A 17,469-nucleotide genomic window follows, 5' to 3' on the forward strand; every position below is an offset into this window, starting at 1 on the left:
CAAAAAAACAAGAAAAAGAAAGGTAAGAATACTGAGATGCCTGGCTTGGCTCTGGGGGAAATAAAAGATCCCGTGATCTACCTTGTTTGGACGCCCTCCGTCGAATCTTCATTTTGGGAAAGGAAGGCCACGAGTAGTTAAAAGGTGAGTCCGAGTCAGAATCCATCTTTTTGTTTTGGTGAAATCAACAGATTCAACAGGAGAGACTCAGGAAGAACTCGGGCGTCCCAGCCAGGAGGCGAGTCTCCCATGTGATGTAAAAGGAAGGAATGGGGCTGAGTGAAAAGCTTGCGAACACGGGGAGGGAGAGGCAATAAATGTTTTGCTTCCTTCAGGCGTTCAGGCATGTAGACTGAGAAGGAGGCTGTAAATATTAAAGCCGAGCTAGGGAAGTAAAAAGAGGAGAGAGAGGGAGCTAAGAGTCGAACTGGTACATCACAGGCCAGTTATTCAAAAGGTCACCAGGAGCAAATGAATCATTAACTCCCCTCTTCTGGTGGCTGGAAATAGAAATGAAGAAAAAAGGTAAGTGGGAACTGAAAGAGCTGCTTGTGATTCAAGAAAAGTTTCCAAATGCTGGTGACTGTTTTGATCTGGAGCTAGAGTATCATTTCTCAGAAAAGCCACCCTGTACGGTGTTAGATAAAGGCTGAGGTTTATATGTGTGGACAGCCAGAAAGCGCCAGACATGGGCAAATGAAGGCCATCACACTCAGGGCAAGGATTTTTCCAGAGCAATCTATTCTTTCATACCATTGGCTGGTTTGGCAGCTTTTTCAGATCTAAGAGCCAAAACAGCTCTGATAATTCATTTAACGTCCAGTCTCTCCAACCTTCCTTCTAATCCTGAAGTGGTTGGGAGTTTTTAACTTGTATACAGAATTGTACTCATTAAATTCAGGCTCAGTCATCTACTACTATTTAGCACAACGGGGGTATTTTTCTTAAGTTGTCACCAAGTTTGGCTGTTGACCATAAGGATTTGGGCACCTTTACTGCTCTGATCTAAACTTCCAGCTCATCTCAATAGAGCTAGTGACTAATTTACCACAAACCAACAGTTAACCCTGAAGAACTCTTCAGTAATTAGTATTCAGAAGAAGCCCATTACCTCCTCCCCATATATCGTAATACTGCTCAAACTTCCTTTCCTCCTCCCTAGAAGCACACAGATACACGTGCCCAAATAAGCTCAAGCATAGCAACCAAGACCAACAGCGGGGGGGGGGGGGGGTGGTGGAAATCTACCCCAAGTCTCATAGGGAAGCATTTCTTTTAGTAGTAGTGATAGCTAGAAGTATTGTTTTATTTTGTTTTGTGATGTCATCTGACACTCAAATAAACTAAAGGGGAGTGGAAACAATATGAGGATCTGTTCAACCTGGCAGATGTGGAACATGGCAATACGTGACTCATTAACATTCATCTCTTCAACTATTTCCCAAATTGTTGGCACTATCGCACTATGCTGTGTAAGAAAATAGAAGCATAACCTGCTCCATGACAGCTAATCCTGTCTGATTGGTAAGGGTTGGGTGAGGGGCACAGAGAGAAGTGGCGAAAGGGGAGAAACCACTTAATTTCAAGTTGAAATCAAAATGAGAATTACATAAATCACTACTGGGCTTTTATGTTGTTTGCTACATAAATATAACCCACAATTGTACAAAATACAACTGAAAGATTATCGTGAGCATTACAACGAAGTAAAAACAAACACATTAACACATTTTCTATTTTGTGTCCTTTTATTTGAAGAACTACGTATTGTTCTTAAGCAGCTGGGTACAACATGAAGATAAATTACTCTCACCCCTTACATCAGGTAAGAGAGTTTTAGTCCATAAGGATCTTTAATAAGAAAATATTGTGGTGTTTCTATTCATTCTCAGTTTTAGGGCTTAGAACAGTGCCAGGGGCATTGTAGGTGTGTGCTGAATGAATGAATGAATGAATGAATGAATGAATGAATGAATGAATGAATGATACACTTATTAGTCTCAACCTGTGAATGAAGAATCTTTACATGACAGCTGTAGTATTTTTAATATTCTCCTACTGAAAACATGTATCTTGACAAAAAGCTACCTGAACTCTTGTAGAATGTTTGAAAGTATATTTGCATTTTATTAATCACTACAGTATATACATTTGAGAAAAGAGCAGTACTTATGGGTGGACAAAACCCATTTTTCTCTAAGGATCCTGGCAATACTTGAGGTGTGCGTAGATCCAAGTACCCTTGGCTGGCTCAGAGATGTCCATAGACCAAAGAAACGGAAGCTCCGCCAGTATAGACAATCACCAAACTGAAAAGAAAGTGTCATCTTTCTCATTCTCATGCAAGGTGAAGTTTTAGAGCCACTTAACTAGGTAAGTCCCAGGTCAACAAACTAGAGCAGGCTGTTTCTCTCTTGACCATAGGAGACAGGTAAGAAATTTAGGACAATGCAAAGAGCGATATGAAAGACCTTTGTAAAATGCATTTCTATATCCAGATAGGTCCATCTTAATCTAATTTTCCTTAAAACACGGTCCTTGCTGACCAATTACATGTCAATTGATTATTGCTATGGAAATTATTCTGACAGAACCATTAGACCAACCCAACCAATACATGTGAGAAACCCAGTAAGAAATTTTCTTATCTTATTTGCTTTACTATTTATAAAAATATTTTAATGAAATGATTTCCACTGATCAGCTGTACATAGTTCAGTTAACATATAAAGTGAAAAAAGGAAATATTGTAAATACAGCCCTTTTTATTTTTAGCCCAGCTCGTTTTCTTGATGATCGAAGAATTTCTCCTGAATGTGTGTCATTTATCCTCCTTTCTTCTATAATAGTTGACATTTTTCCCACTATGCCAATATTTAATTTAATTCAAGATGTTATTTACATCTCGTTCATAATTAATGGGTTAATTTCTTTGCTTTCTCTGGCTGATTGTAATTGTAGTTGGTAGAATTCAATGATATATCCCCAAGGCCACTTTCTCACCAGATATCATATATACCACTACAATGCAAGTATATGAATGATTTCATCAGTCCCCTTTAATTAGAAAATCCTTACTTAAGATTGATGTAACCTCCATAAGTTATAATCATCCAGAGAAGACACAGCTGCACTGAAGTTTCAGCTTTCTGGAAGACGAATATAGAAGGAAACTTTTACATGATTCTCCTCATCTAAAGAACAGGTCACCTACCTTTCAACCTTGATAAAATTAAACCTCCTTAGAAGGGTATTTATATTTTGATTTGAATTATAGTATTTGTACACTTTTCTTATCCTCCAATGGGACCTGAAATTCCTTGAGGGCATAAACTGTGTCATAACTCATATTTTTAAGGGCCACAAGCCGAAAAGAAAATATATGGGTTTAACAGCCAGATAGATATATCTATATATATATATATATATATATAGATATATCTGGCTCCGAAAACCCATGTATTTTCTTTTCTTTTTTATATATACGTACATATATATATGTATATATGTACGTATATATATATACATACATATATATGAGTATATATATATATATACATATATATATATATATATATATGTATATATATATATATCTGGGCTCAAACAGTGGCTCTGTCACTTACTTGCCTGGTGGTCCTAATCAAATCACTCATACTTTCTGATCCTCAGTTGTTTCATATAAAATGGAATCATAACATCTGTACTTCAAAGGTTTTTGAGGATTAAGTGAGATAATAGTAAACAACTTAACATAGGTTTCCAGTAAGTTTTAGTTTAAATATTAAGTGTAAATTTCCCTTTCATTATATTTCTCTTCTATAATACATTATAGCCACTGAAGTATTATTCTTAGTTTTCCCTCAGAAGTAACAGCTTTTCAAAACTGAGACAAAGCAAAGCAGTTCCAAAAAAAAAAAAAAAAAATCATACCAGGCAGAAAGAGGAGAAGGAAGATTTGTTTTTTTTCTCTACTCCTGGTTTGACCACCAGAGCCCACAGGTTTTAACACAGCTAGACGCCATTCTTGGGAAAAGTTCATTAAAAATACAGACAAAAGGAGGCAAGATGCCTAATGCCAGGAAAATACTATGCTGGGTACCTTCAGCACCAAGTCTCTCAGTAACAAGTCTCTGTAGCCTCATGTTCTAGCATTAGGTGAAAATCAGAGATGGTGCAAATCTTCCTCAAAAATCCCTTAGAAGGGCACCATGTCATCTAAATTCAACACAAGTTGTTGTTCACTGGAAAACACCATTACTCTGGTCGGGCACCAGGTGAAATGGCTGTCTTTGAGAGGTCATGTTACGCAAAAATGAGGATTTTAGAAAGCATGGCTCATGTCCATGAGGTAAGATATGCTCACACTGAGAAGCAAGTGGGAACAGCACATCCACGCTTCAGCACTTACTCAGGGATACTCTACTCACAGCGTGCAAACATGAATGGAGCCACCGAGGTTTAAATAATTATTTTTTCCTTACCTCCCCATTTATTTTTTTAACAGAGCCCATAAAATTGCATTCACATATATTAGACATGAATTGGAATCATAGTGCAACCACTGTTGTCATAAATTGGAATTCTAGGATGCCACCCTTAATAATATCACCTTATTTTAAAGGTAAGAAAGTTTATTTTCTATTTCTCATCTACCTCTATTAACTTTATTTAAAAAAAAAACAAAACCTGCACACCCCTTCAGAAGTTCCAATATTCCTCCTTATATCATCCTATTGTCTAAGGAAAAAAAATAGATATGATCTAGAAATCCAAACAAGGCAGCATTACTCATATTATGCTATCTCCACATGTAGTATAAAAAGGAAGTACCCCAAACACTTCAGGACAGGAAACTAATAGCTTTCTAGCTGAAGCAACATATTAAAGAATTATATTGTAGAACTTCCACCAGTATTTCATATTGCTATAGATATCAGTTCTACTTAAGATGATTCTCTTAAGAAAAGAAAAGATCACTGGTGAACCTCATTTTATGTTAAACATTAAGTTCCTGGGAATGACTGGAAAGGAAAGAATTCACACAAATTGGCTGTTTTTTTAAACAATAAATTATGAGGAATATTTAATTTATCTTGGAGAAGCAGCTGTGGATAGTGAATGTGAAGAGCCCTGGAGGTAGGAGAAGCAAGGATATGAACCATAAGTGGACAGAGAAAGGGTGGAGGGGTAGGAACGTATCTTGTTATAGTCTAAGAAGAAAAAAATTAATTGAAGTAGGAAAAGCCGAAACACTTAGTGAGAGCAATATCTACAATTACATTTTAGATGGAAGGAGAACTGATTCTGGGTGGTGAACACACAATGTGATATATAGATGATGTATTATAGAATTGTACACTTGAAACCTATGTAATTTTACTAACCACTGTCACCCCAATAAATTTAATTAAATTTTAAAAATTATATTTTGTTTATTCTGATAGTGTTCCAATTCCAATTTTCCCAAATCTGCCCCAAAAGTTTCTTACATGCCATGAAAGTATTCACGAACTTATTTTATCCATTTTAATATTCAAAGTTCAACTTGTTCTATAGACTTTTAAATGGTCATTCACATGTAAATAAGTTAAGTATTAGGTATAAAATGAGCAAAGAATTTAAATCATATTAACATCAACTCTGAACTATCAATTCCACAGTTCTGAAGCTAAAATGCACACAAAATGTAACAGATACTCCCAGTTTTAAATAAAGGGTTACACATCTCGTATATGCTGCTGGAGTGTTGTTACTTTTAGGTCCTCTTAACTAACTAACAGGGCAAGGAAATGTGTGTGTGTGTGTGTGTGTGTGTGTGTGTGTGTGTGTGTGTCCTAACTTATGTGTATACACATATATCTACATATATCTAGAAATATTTCTCTATGCAACCACGTGTGTCTATATTAACTAGTCATGAGTACATACTGATATACTGATGTCTACAACTCTAGTTCATTAGCACATGAATCATTCTAGCCTCCTCCCCTTGCTTATCTATAAACTCCCACTCCAAGAATGAGGAACCTGGCACCTACTATCCGTAATCCATTTACTTAATTGTTCATTTGCAGTACACATTTATTGTGGTATCAGAATTGTTAACCTGGACGCCTGTGGGAAACAACTTTATCACCTAGAGGACAGTGCTTAGGTATAGTATCCTTTGCCGTTATTCTTACAGACTCTACTCATTTCCAAAGTTACTGCAGTTTGCACCATCCCACCCCCTATGTACCACCAGTGGCCAGGTAAGTCTACCTCATATCAGCAGAAACCCTCTTGGCACACAAATCTCAAGAACATGGAGGAAGCCCAACTAGTTTGCTTGAAGTTTCCTTTTCAAGTTCTAGATACCTTTAACTTCACTCTTTATTCTAATTTTTGTTTGTTTTTAAATATTATAAAGAAACAACAGATTATTTACTGCTGGGACTCCTATTCAAACTCTGATTGCTTCACTTCTTTATACTTTAGCTACACATATTCTTCCGTAGGATTTCCTATAGTGAAGAATAAATTCTGATTATTTTCTTTCTTTCCTTCCTTCCTTCCTACCTTCCTTCCTTCCTTCCTTCCTTCCTTCCTTCCTTCCTTCCTTCCCTCCCTCCCTCCCTCCCTCCCTCCCTTCCCTCCTTCCCTCCCTCCTTCCTTCCTTCCTTCCTTCCTTCCTTCCTTCCTTCCTTCCTTCCTTCCTTCCTTCCTTCCTTCCTTTCTTTCTTTTTTAAGGAGGGCACAGCTCACAGTGGCCCATGCGAGGACCGACAACCTTGGTGTTATTAGCACCACACTGTAACCAACTGAGCTAACCGGCCACCCCTCTGATTGCTTTCTTGCTCATGCCTGAAGGGGCCATGTTTCATAAAAATACCTTCTAAATTAGCCACTCTAAAAGTTAAAACAAATTGTCCCAATAAATTGTTGGATCTTGTGCTCCCTGGCATTAAAGCTAACCAGAATCTTAATTGCCCTAAAGTCCCTTTCAAGGGATTAACCACTGGTACTCAGTAAAAAGCAAGTCTAAACACACATAAACACATTTACACTGCAATCAAGCCCACAGTCCAATGATTCCTCTGTGAGGGCAATTCTTTCATTAAGCAAAAGGGAAGAAATCTCTGGGTGGAATTTTAACTTTCCATATAAAAATTTTATAAATGCTATTTCTCGAATACATTTCATATTTTTCATGTTTCATAAATTAGTTGTAGCTTCCTTAAAATGTTATACTTGTTTGAAATTTATAAGCTAGTCCTTTGATTTAAACATCAAAATAGAATCTTTTGGGATGGAACCTATGGACTTTATTCACTAAGCAGGTTTGTTTGGAGTTGAGGATTTTATTTTAGAGAATGAAAAAGTTAGAGTTCAGAGAAAAACCTGCTATTCTTTCTCCTCTTTTAATTACATTTCATAGATTAACTGGTTTGTGAAACGAAAAGGGCGATTTAGATTCTACTACAGGTAGTAATGCCAAAAACATCAGGGAGCGTCGTAATGTTCTTACGACATTATTGTAAACCCAACTCCCTTCAGCCTAATTTGTGTACCTCAAATCAACCATCTCACTGAGGTTCGAGTAGTTGGGAAATTTTCCCAACCATTTTTTCCCCCAAAGTTTTCACATTTCCCACAGATCTATGATGATATTGATGGTGACAATCATTAAAAGTCTGCAAACCTAATACAAATTGGCTTCCATTATTTGTTTATAGCCTATTGAGATAAAAGGAAAACCACATCTCCCCAATTCCAAAAACATGGAAAACCTAGTGAGTCAGGGATGATTTCAGCAGAGCAGAGTTCCCTGAAGGAACTATGTCCATGGCTCTCAACCTTGACCCCACCTGAAAATCACCTGGGGCGCTTTTAGAACTCTTGAAGCACACGCTGCACTCCAGATCAATTAAATCAGACTTCTCTAGGGGTGAATCTAGGCTTCAGTATTGTTAGAGCTCCAAGGTAATTCCATTGGAATTAAAACTTGGAAGAGTTTAGAACCATAGGATCACTGAGTACTTAGATTAGCAACTCATAATCTTAACTCACTTTCATTTTTCTTTTTTTAAAAAAAAAAAAACCTTGGTGAGCAAACATTAGGCAGACCATTAGACCCATCATTGCCTCCCATACTTGGGAATTATAATTTAATACAGCTTTTTTTTTATATCAGAAAGACAACAATATGATAGACTATATACTTCCAGTAAGGCTTTAATTTCATGTGTCCTAGTCTATAGTATACATTAACCTTAAAATCCCCAAATTCTTTCTTTTCGTTTATGGGATAAAAGCCTGCCAATAAATACTCCAATTGTCTAATTTAACAAAAATGCTTTACTCACATCCCACAAAGAGAATTTTATCCAAACAATGAAGCCTTAAATATAAAAGGCAGGACATTCGTGATAAGAGAACCAAGTTGAGCTTACACCACTTAGCAGAATTCCAGTAAGTCAGCAATTTCTTCTACCAAAAAAAATTTTTTTTTAAACCTCAACAACTGCAGTAAGAAAATTTCACTGACGTGAACAAAAGGAATAAAATTTGAGTCAGAATTTTTACAAATAACTTTGCATTCCCAGTGGTCTTCTTGGGATATATGTCCATCCCCGGCCTCTTTATTTCAAAATCAAATCACTGGTAAGCTTTGGTTTGCGGTACAGAGATGACCCCCAAAAAAATTGAAAAGAAAAAAGAATCCACAGAAACTTCTGTAGCCTGGGGCATAGAGAGAGATCTGCCAAAAATTAGGCTTGAAAACTTATTTTTCAGAAGAGTAAAAGCTCTGCTAAGTTTCTCTGTCTGTCTCCCTTGTTTTCTTTTTTCTTTCATGTTTCATGTAACATTCTTGAGATCTCAACATAGGTACACAGGTGTTATCAAATAATCACCAACAGAGGGCCAGCTTCCACTAACCTGGGTCCTACATCTTAAGATTCCACACTTGGCAACCATCCCCAAAACTTAATTTTCACAAACAACTTAAAAAACAAACAGCTTGTTTTATAAGCTTGTATAGTTTAATAGCACTAATTCCATTTCCAAACTGTCAGTTAACATAAGAAAGAAATTAAAAAGAAAGAAAGAAAAAGAAAGAAAAATTAACCTAATTAATCCTACTTACTCGGTGGTCGGCCAAACTAGCATTATTAACTGCCTGGACCTCTCCCAGACAGACCCACAAATGGAGATCTGGGGAAAAGAGGTTTGTGCTACACTCAACATTCTCTTCTAGAGGGGCTGTTCCTTTGGATCTTCCAATAATTTCCTTCCAGTTTCCCTTTGCTGATGTTTTCTTAAGTTTCCTGTGTGGGATCCTTGTTTCTCCTTTTTGGTCTTGTCTATAATCACAGAAGCCTGTGTCATCTAGATTGAACAATCTGAAACACCTCGCTTCTTGCTGTTTGTTTCTGTTTGTTTCTGCTTCCTTCTCTTCCCGACTGGTCTGGATGGGTTTGGGGGTATCAAATCAGGTTTCCTTCCACACCCTGCTTTGGTTCATCTGTCTCCCTCGTGCCCACCCTCCCAGTCCCAACACCCACTAAGATGCCTTCTTTTTCTCATATCACATATAAGTAACAAACAATAATAGCAATGAAGTGACCCAAAGTGTTACAGAATAATTGGGATTCGAGTCTCAGCACATACTGACAACTTGGCCACTCTGTAAAATCAAATAATAAATACTTTAAATAGGAGGGTTTTTTTTTTCTGGCCAATAAATACACTTGTGAGGAGACTCTATGACATTTTCCCTTTCTTCTTAGAAAAATAATCCATATATTTTTGTAGAAAGATGTACAGAATTGTTTTAAGCTACCTTCTAAAATGGAGCTTCCTTATGGTATATAATGTCACATGAATAAAGCAGGACAAAAAATTCTATTGTTTGCATGATTACAACTGTGTAAACAATAGATGCATGCGGAAAACACTGGTTGGAAACATACCAAAATTTAATAGTAGCTGCTTTGGAGTGGGAAAATTGCAAGGATTTTTTTTTTCTACTCGTTATAAAATTTCTAATTTTTCAACTGTAAACATTTATTACTTGTATAATTTTAAAAGGTTAATTTTTCCTCAAAAAGCTTACTTAGCACAATATTATGTTTAAAATCTTCTCTGGCACTTGTGCCAGCCAAACCTGGAACAGCAGATATGGCACTGCTTCACGCCCAGAGCATCAAGGTACTGGGACTTCCCAAGCAAAAAGACTGATGCCATCCAAGGCATTATCACCTTCCTTAGGGTCTCGCCCTACCTCCCTCCCCGATGAGGAAAGTTAAAATAGGCTCACACACTTCTTGTTTTAATAAGTCAGTTTCACCAAATCCTTCATACTTTTCCTCACCCAAATAGTCATACAATATACAGCTTTTGCTAAGTAAGTTTCAAATAATCTTCAGTCCAATGCAGCCATGGCTGATAAATTACTGCAGGGAAAGCAGCTTCAGTATGAGTGTCACTAAATCTGGGCTGTCAACCTACAACCGCACTCACACTCTTGAATATCACTTGCTGAGATAGCAGGAGTGTCACCTTCCAGGAGCTTCTATAATTCACCTGAGATACTGGCACCTTTGTTTCACAGCCCTCAGGCATGAACTTAACTTTTACTTGAAAATCTTAATGTCTAACCAGGCACATGGTTTTATTTTTTCAGATTCAACCTTTCAAAAACAGAGTTTGCAAGAGAGCAAGTAATCAAGCCATTTACAGCTTTGCTGACCTGTAATGGTTTATGCATCTTTGTTTGCAGTTGGGATTCCAACAGCGCAGCCAAAGCTCAGCCATCTCACTGTATTCCCACAGGTTATCTACATGTTCCTGCTGGATGTTCTCTTCCCTTCTCCTTGGCATAGCATTTGCTGTTGCCCATTACTGAGCTTCTATTTCTTAGTCATATTTGGTTCCATATGCTTCTATGAGGGACTGAATGGACGCTTGAGCCAAATGGACCGTTTTCCTTCTTAATTTCTGTACTGATCCATTTCAGCTACCTTCTTTTTTACCATTTCCTCCAAATGCTTTACCCTCTCCCCCCATTCTATGTGCCTAGAATGTAAAGGAAATGTACACTGAGGAGTCCCACTGTCCAGGGTGACAGCCTCAGGATCGGATCCCAGCTCTTCATCTGATATTTCCCCCTTTGAGGAAAACGCCAGGTCCTTACAGCATCCACAGAGAGCAGAGCCGCCACTCCTGGACTCACCATACATGCGATCCTGCTGTCACTGATCGCTCAGGTGGCCGTGGGGCACTGGCTTGAAGGAGCTCAATAACCATTATCCACGTGATACATTATCCCTCCAATCAACATTTTCAGTGTATAAACTAATGGCCAATATGATTCTTGATGCTCTGATGGGTTAACAACAACAATACAACGGGAACTTCTAGTGCAATTAATTTTTTTTAATTTAAAAATTAAATAAAAATTTTAAATTAAATGTTATTTAATTTAAAAATCAGTTCCTCAGTTACACTAGTCACGTATCACATGTTCTATGAACATATTGGCTACCATATTGAATGGTGCATCTATAGAACATGTCCATCATCACAGAAAGTTCTATTAAAACAGCTCGGATATAGTTTATGAGACCATACTAAACTCACATCACAGCATTTTAAACAACACAAATCAGCAAAGACATATACCTTGACCGCACATGTATCAGCATTTCCTTAGAGACTGGGCAGGATATAAGAACATAGAAAATAACAAAACAGTTTGGAAGTGGCCTTGAAGACAAACTGTGTCCAGTTCCAGACTCCAGCTTACCTCCTGACTACTGCTCACCGCTTGCTGCCTCCCTCTCTGTCTCAGAAGGTTCTTTTAAAATGTATTAGCATTGTCTTTGCATAAAGTCAGGTGACTTTCCGTAACCCAAAAAGTTTAAATAAACAAAAAAGCAAATATTAACACAAGGAACAATCATTCACGACCCTTTCATAAACCACTGGATTAGCATCATACACATCTATCTTTCTCAGATCCTTCATTACAAGGCTCCTTGGACACAGTGATGTTACTGACACCACCCCCAGTCAGGCTACTACAGTTTCCTGAACACATGTCTTGCTGGGTAAACCCAGCAAGTAGCCCAGTTTGAGAATGGAATGAGTTTGTAAAGCCTAAAATTAAAATAGTGCTGCTAGTTCATACTTTGAACACCCAGCACTCCTCCCCCACCAGCAATGTGTCTTGGTAAACAGCCTTCAAAGCTGACATTCCTGGGAGCATGATGCAATTTGTAGACGAAACATCCTGCATGCAGGAGCAGCTGATACGCTCCTGGTTTCAGTGGCCCACAGCAGTCATCTACACGGAGATGGTTATCCCTCCTATTCATATCTCCTTCCTCTTCGCCCTTCCAGCAGTACATTATTCCTCTCACCTTATGGAGCAGAAATATTAAAGGTGTGCCCGTTGCTAGGTACAGTCTTAGTTTCTGGGTACGGTCTAATTACCTAGTACCTCACGCCAGGAGACCCAGCAAACTGCCTCTGGCTAGTTGCCAAGCAACCAGCACTATAGCCAACCGACGTGAGGATGCTCTCCCTCGCCCTGCTTCATGATTTCCCAACTATTGTAGCTGCTGTGTAGTGTGCCCGCCAAATGTGCTAACAAGACTCCACTGCCCCCAGTGAGTCCTGACCACTAGGCTCTGCAGGTCCACCACCGTTGTTATTAAACTCACCCCGGGCATTGTCTTGGTTTTCCCTGATTTCACATCAGCCTGAGCACTTCACCGCCACCGCCAATACCACCACCACCACTGCACGGTGTGTAGCTCCTAAGACTGCCTCACCTTGTGCTTTCCAGCTCTGTAGGCTGTCTCGGCTTTGCTGAGCCTGAAGAATCCAACTAGGAAAGTTCATGCTTATTTGCTTTCCACTTACAGCCCCAGAGGCCTGCATAGTCCAGCCAGGTGCCCACAGGAGGCACCTGCAGATAGCCCCAGAGGTGTGTCTGCAAGGCCCACAATAGCTTCATCAGGCTCTAACTCCAAAGAGCAGTCTGGGGCCCGAATTAGCCCTGAAGAATTAGAAAATGTCTGGGGAAGAGATTTGGGGAGGCACTCTCAGGGAGTTGTGAACTACAATGCATGTGAGCAGATGAGAATTTCCAGGTCCACGGGAGGAACTGCCTTCACCATGCCAAGGGGACTCCTGGTTCGTTTGAAAGGGCACCCATGTAACACCTGCACCCCAGGACAAACCTCTGGTCTTTTCCAGAGGCTCAGCTCCAAGGGGCCCCCACTGAGTGGTAAGCTCATGGGCTCCGGGGCCAGGTGGAAGGGAGCTGGGTCTCGATTCCAGCACTCACTCTCCAACAGTGGGGCGTCACTTCACCTAAAACTGAAGCTGGCAGTGCCCATTTCATAGGAATAACAAGGTAACAACATATGACAAGTTCCAACCCAGAGCTGGCTCAGAGTAAAACTGCTCGGGAAAAGCTGTCATTGCTCTGTCTTGATTTGTTCTGGTTTTTAGATTGTAAATGGAGACTCAACCCCTGAAGTCAGAGGATTAAAACTGATGCTGCAAAGAAAATGTATCTGGGTAGGTTTCAAGAAATAGACAAGGCTCCCAAGATGGAAGATTTTATCTTAAAATATATTTTCTTCCTGTCCTCTGTATACTTGGGACTGTGATGCCCCTATGAGTGCAAGGGAAAGCAATGTTTTGGAACATACCCGAATCTAGACTGTCCTGGTCTTCATGTTCATTCAGTTGAGCCACCAAGCTTTTTACACCCTGGAAAAGACAAAGTCAGGTGGGTTTTTTAAAATTGCTGTATGGCACATTAATGTTGCCTTATTTTTTTAACCAGAGAAACCATGTCAAAGAACATCAGTAAAGACATGTTACATGTATCACCACATATAAACAGAAAACCAGTCTTGTCTTTAATTAATATTATTTAAGAGCTGAAAATAAAGGAAGGATGTGTCCCAAGCTGAAACATGCCTGAAAGCTATCCATACCTCATTCTCACAGAATCTCTCCCAAGTTGATGCCAGCAATTGCATTATTGGCAAACACCTGTGACTATCAATCTTCACGTACAAATTTGTTTTGGAAAATGTATTAAGTCATCTTGCATATACAACTACAACCCAGAAAGATAGCCAGGTTTGGTCATAAAGAGTAGAGATACAAAATTCGATAAAGGAAAACAGAATTGCAGGTTATTCTGAATGTGACTTAGAGCACGTCCCTGGGTTTTACTGGTCTAAAAAACAAAAAATGATGACCACTAGATCGTCACTTCTACTTCTCTGGAGAGAAGTGCAGAGAACAAAGCAGGACAGGGAATCATTACCTTTACATACTCCACTTCCTCCTGTTCAGGCGATGATCTGCTGGACACCAAGTTCTTAATCTCTACAAGAGGAATAATTCTCATCAGGATCTGCTGATAGGAGCTTTCGTTAAAAAAAAAAAAAAAAGAGGAGGAGGAAGTAAAAAAGAAACTAGATGACAAATATAATTGGACTGCCTAAAGGCCGTCTGCATGAAACTAGGATTTTAGATTAAGCTTCTTAAAAATTAGTTCTCAGGAAGAGCAGAGTATCTCATAACCTGACTGCCCTTGCTCCGGTATTACATGTATGGATCAAAATATAAACAAGACCAGGAGCTCTCACAGGAAATCCTGAGAAAGGAAAAAAAAAAAAAAAAAGATCATTAAGTAAATAAATGCCCTTGATTCAGAAGGAAGGCTCTTCAAAATAGCAGATTTTAACGACATGACTTATATCCACCTGAGGAAATCCCACATGTCTATTTCCTCAAATACCACAAATTTCATACATTTCGAAAAAGCATAATTCATTCTAGATGAGGTCTGGCCTTTCTGCAGGCATTGCTCAAAGTCGAAAACACCAGCGCAGCCCGTGAGCTCCAACCTCAGACAGCGGCAGGCTGAGTACTGACAAGCCTCAGGCATGCTGGGTGCCTTCTTTCTGAATAAAGCCTTTCCTGGAAACATCAGTGGTCAGGATGTTCTGGGATGAACAGGAAGTTTCACTTAAGAGGTATTTTTTCTCTGTGCCTTGACTGATTGGTTCTCTTCCCGAACACCCAGTTGCTGGTAAACAAGGGCCACAGTTGCTGAAATAACCACCAAAAGTAGGTTTGGGTCCAGGAAAAATAATAGTGTTAGAGACTCCTGAGTAAGGGCAGACAGCTAAGCATCTTTGCCTTGAATGTGTATTAATATACAACATTGTGGGCCCCAAGGCCCTGCTCTGGACCCCTCAGCTCCCCTGCCTCCAGGGTCCTGCTTGATGCCAGTTCTGGGGAAACCCCACTGGTTTGCCCAGCAGGTATATCAACTAGACATTTCCTACTCCACTTTGCCACTCCTATTAATTTAAATCGCCTGAAGCCTCAAACCTCTGAGTGGATTTATTCTCAGTGCCTGGCAACAATGCCAGTAGTTTTCATCTGTGTTTTAGCTTAGAAAAAGTATAAATCCTTGGTTAATTCCTTAAGGCAAGGATGGAGTAGAGAAATCAACTTTCTCACTGGCACGATGTGATTTTTAAAAGCGACATAACAATAACAATGATACATCTGATAAGGGGATAATGTCCAAAATTTATAAAAAATACTCATTCAACTCAACACCAAAAAAACAAACAACCCAATTAAAAAATGGGCAGAGGACATGAAGAGACATTTTTCTAAAGAGGACATACAGATAACCAACAGTCATATGAAAAGATGCTCAACCTTATTAATCATTGGAGAAATGAAAATAAAAACCACCTCATTCAGGTCAGACTGGCTATCATCAATAAATCAACAAACAAGTGCTGGTGAGGATGTGGAGCAAAGGGAACCCTTGTGCACTGATGGTGGGATTGCAGACTGGTGCAAAACAGTATGGAAAACAGTATGGAGGTACCTCAAAAAACTAGAAATGGAACTACCTTATGACCCAGCAATTCCACTCTTAGGTATCTATCCAGAGAAATCCAAAATGTTAATTCGAAAAAATATACGCACCCCTATGTTTATTGCAGCACTATTCACAATAGCCAAGATATGGAAGCAACCGAAATGCCCATCAATAGATAATTGGATAAAGAAACTGTGATACATTTATACAATGGAGTATTACTTGGCCATAAAGAAGAATGAAATCTTACCATTTAGTAAGATTTGGATGGGCCTAGAGAACATTTTGCTAAGTGAAATAAGTCAGACAGAGAATGACAAATGTCGTATGATCTCACTTATATGTGGAATCTAAAGAACAGAATAAATGAGCAAACTAAACAGAAATAGTCCCAGAGATAAAGAGAAAAAAACTGATGGTTGCTAGATGGAAGGTGGGCGGGGATGAGGGAGAAGGTGAGGGGATTAGAAAGCACAAATTGGTAGCTACAATATCCCATGGGGATATGAAAGACAATTGGGGGAATATAATCAATAATGTTGTAAAGATTTTGTAGGGTGTCAGATGGGCACTTGTCTTTTTTAGGGAAACCATTTCATGGACGGTGTAGATGCCTGTACACCTGAAGCTGAAGCTGAATAATATTGAATGTCAACTATAATTTAATATATAGTCACAGGATGTGGAATACAGCATAGAGAATAGAGTCAATGGAATTGTAACAGCTGTATACAATGTCAGAGGGATAGTAGATTGGGGGAAGGGGTCATCACTTTGTAAGGAGTGTAAATGTCTAACTATTACATTGTTTTGTACACCTGGAACTAATAAAAAAAATAACTTCCAATTTGCCTTACAAAAAACAATAACATATTTACACTCTACGGTAGTGTACTACTCTTGAATTAATAGTGCATATTTGCTCTACAGTGGAAAATGCAAAGGTGATAGCCTCAATGTCAACTAACCTCAACAGGGAATAAGAACAAGGTGGTAGATGACACCCAGCTTTGTTCCCCGGCCGTCCCTGCCTACCTTTCAATGCACACCCCACACAAGGCCTCCAGGTGACAGCAGAGTACCGTCTGCTGGGCAATACGGGTAGCAACAGGAAGACCAAAATGGGCCAACTTCACTCTTCAGAAGCCCGCTGTTTAAGCGCCAAAGTCCAAAACACTAAGTTAATTAAAATAAAGTCCTCACACTGCACAGATGCAGAAAGTTCATGTGAAGTACCTACTATGTTGTTTACCACATTATAGGAACATAGTAGGCCATTTGTTTTGAAACATGCATGCCCAAACCCTAAAAATTGGGTAAGTGGGGAAGATATCACCAAAATGTTAAAAAAGAAGGGAAGAGTAACCAGAGCCAAAGTTTCAACAGACACGTCTGCACAGACATCAAGAGGCACACACATTTTTATTTTGTCCATTATAGGATAATAGGATTTTGTCCTTTAAAGCCATTTCAGACCACATGCTCTTAAATTTTGATGATTCCACATTTCTGAAGAATCCTGTACCTACAGTAGTGATTTAGAAGAA

General features: G+C 39.0%; 1 protein-coding gene across 4 annotated transcripts in view; it reads right to left on the minus strand.

The window, feature by feature from the left end:
- The window catches only part of ARHGEF28 (Rho guanine nucleotide exchange factor 28), a 290,776-nt gene that overhangs the window by 124,691 nt on the left and 148,616 nt on the right, over positions 1 to 17,469 (minus strand). For 3 of the 4 annotated variants that reach the window (XM_081053984.1, XM_081053985.1, XM_081053983.1), the window contains 2 exons: positions 14,339 to 14,400; positions 13,710 to 13,770 (listed from right to left, as the gene is read on the minus strand). In XM_081053984.1, the coding sequence (XP_080910110.1) occupies positions 13,710 to 13,770; positions 14,339 to 14,400 (123 nt within the window). Of the gene's footprint in view, positions 1 to 81; positions 412 to 13,709; positions 13,771 to 14,338; positions 14,401 to 17,469 lie in introns of those variants that run through there. The other variant, XM_081053986.1, reaches the window with a different exon arrangement.

The sequence above is a fragment of the Rhinolophus hipposideros genome (genome assembly GCF_964194185.1).
Source record: "Rhinolophus hipposideros genome assembly, chromosome: 7".
NCBI lineage: Eukaryota > Metazoa > Chordata > Mammalia > Chiroptera > Rhinolophidae > Rhinolophus > Rhinolophus hipposideros.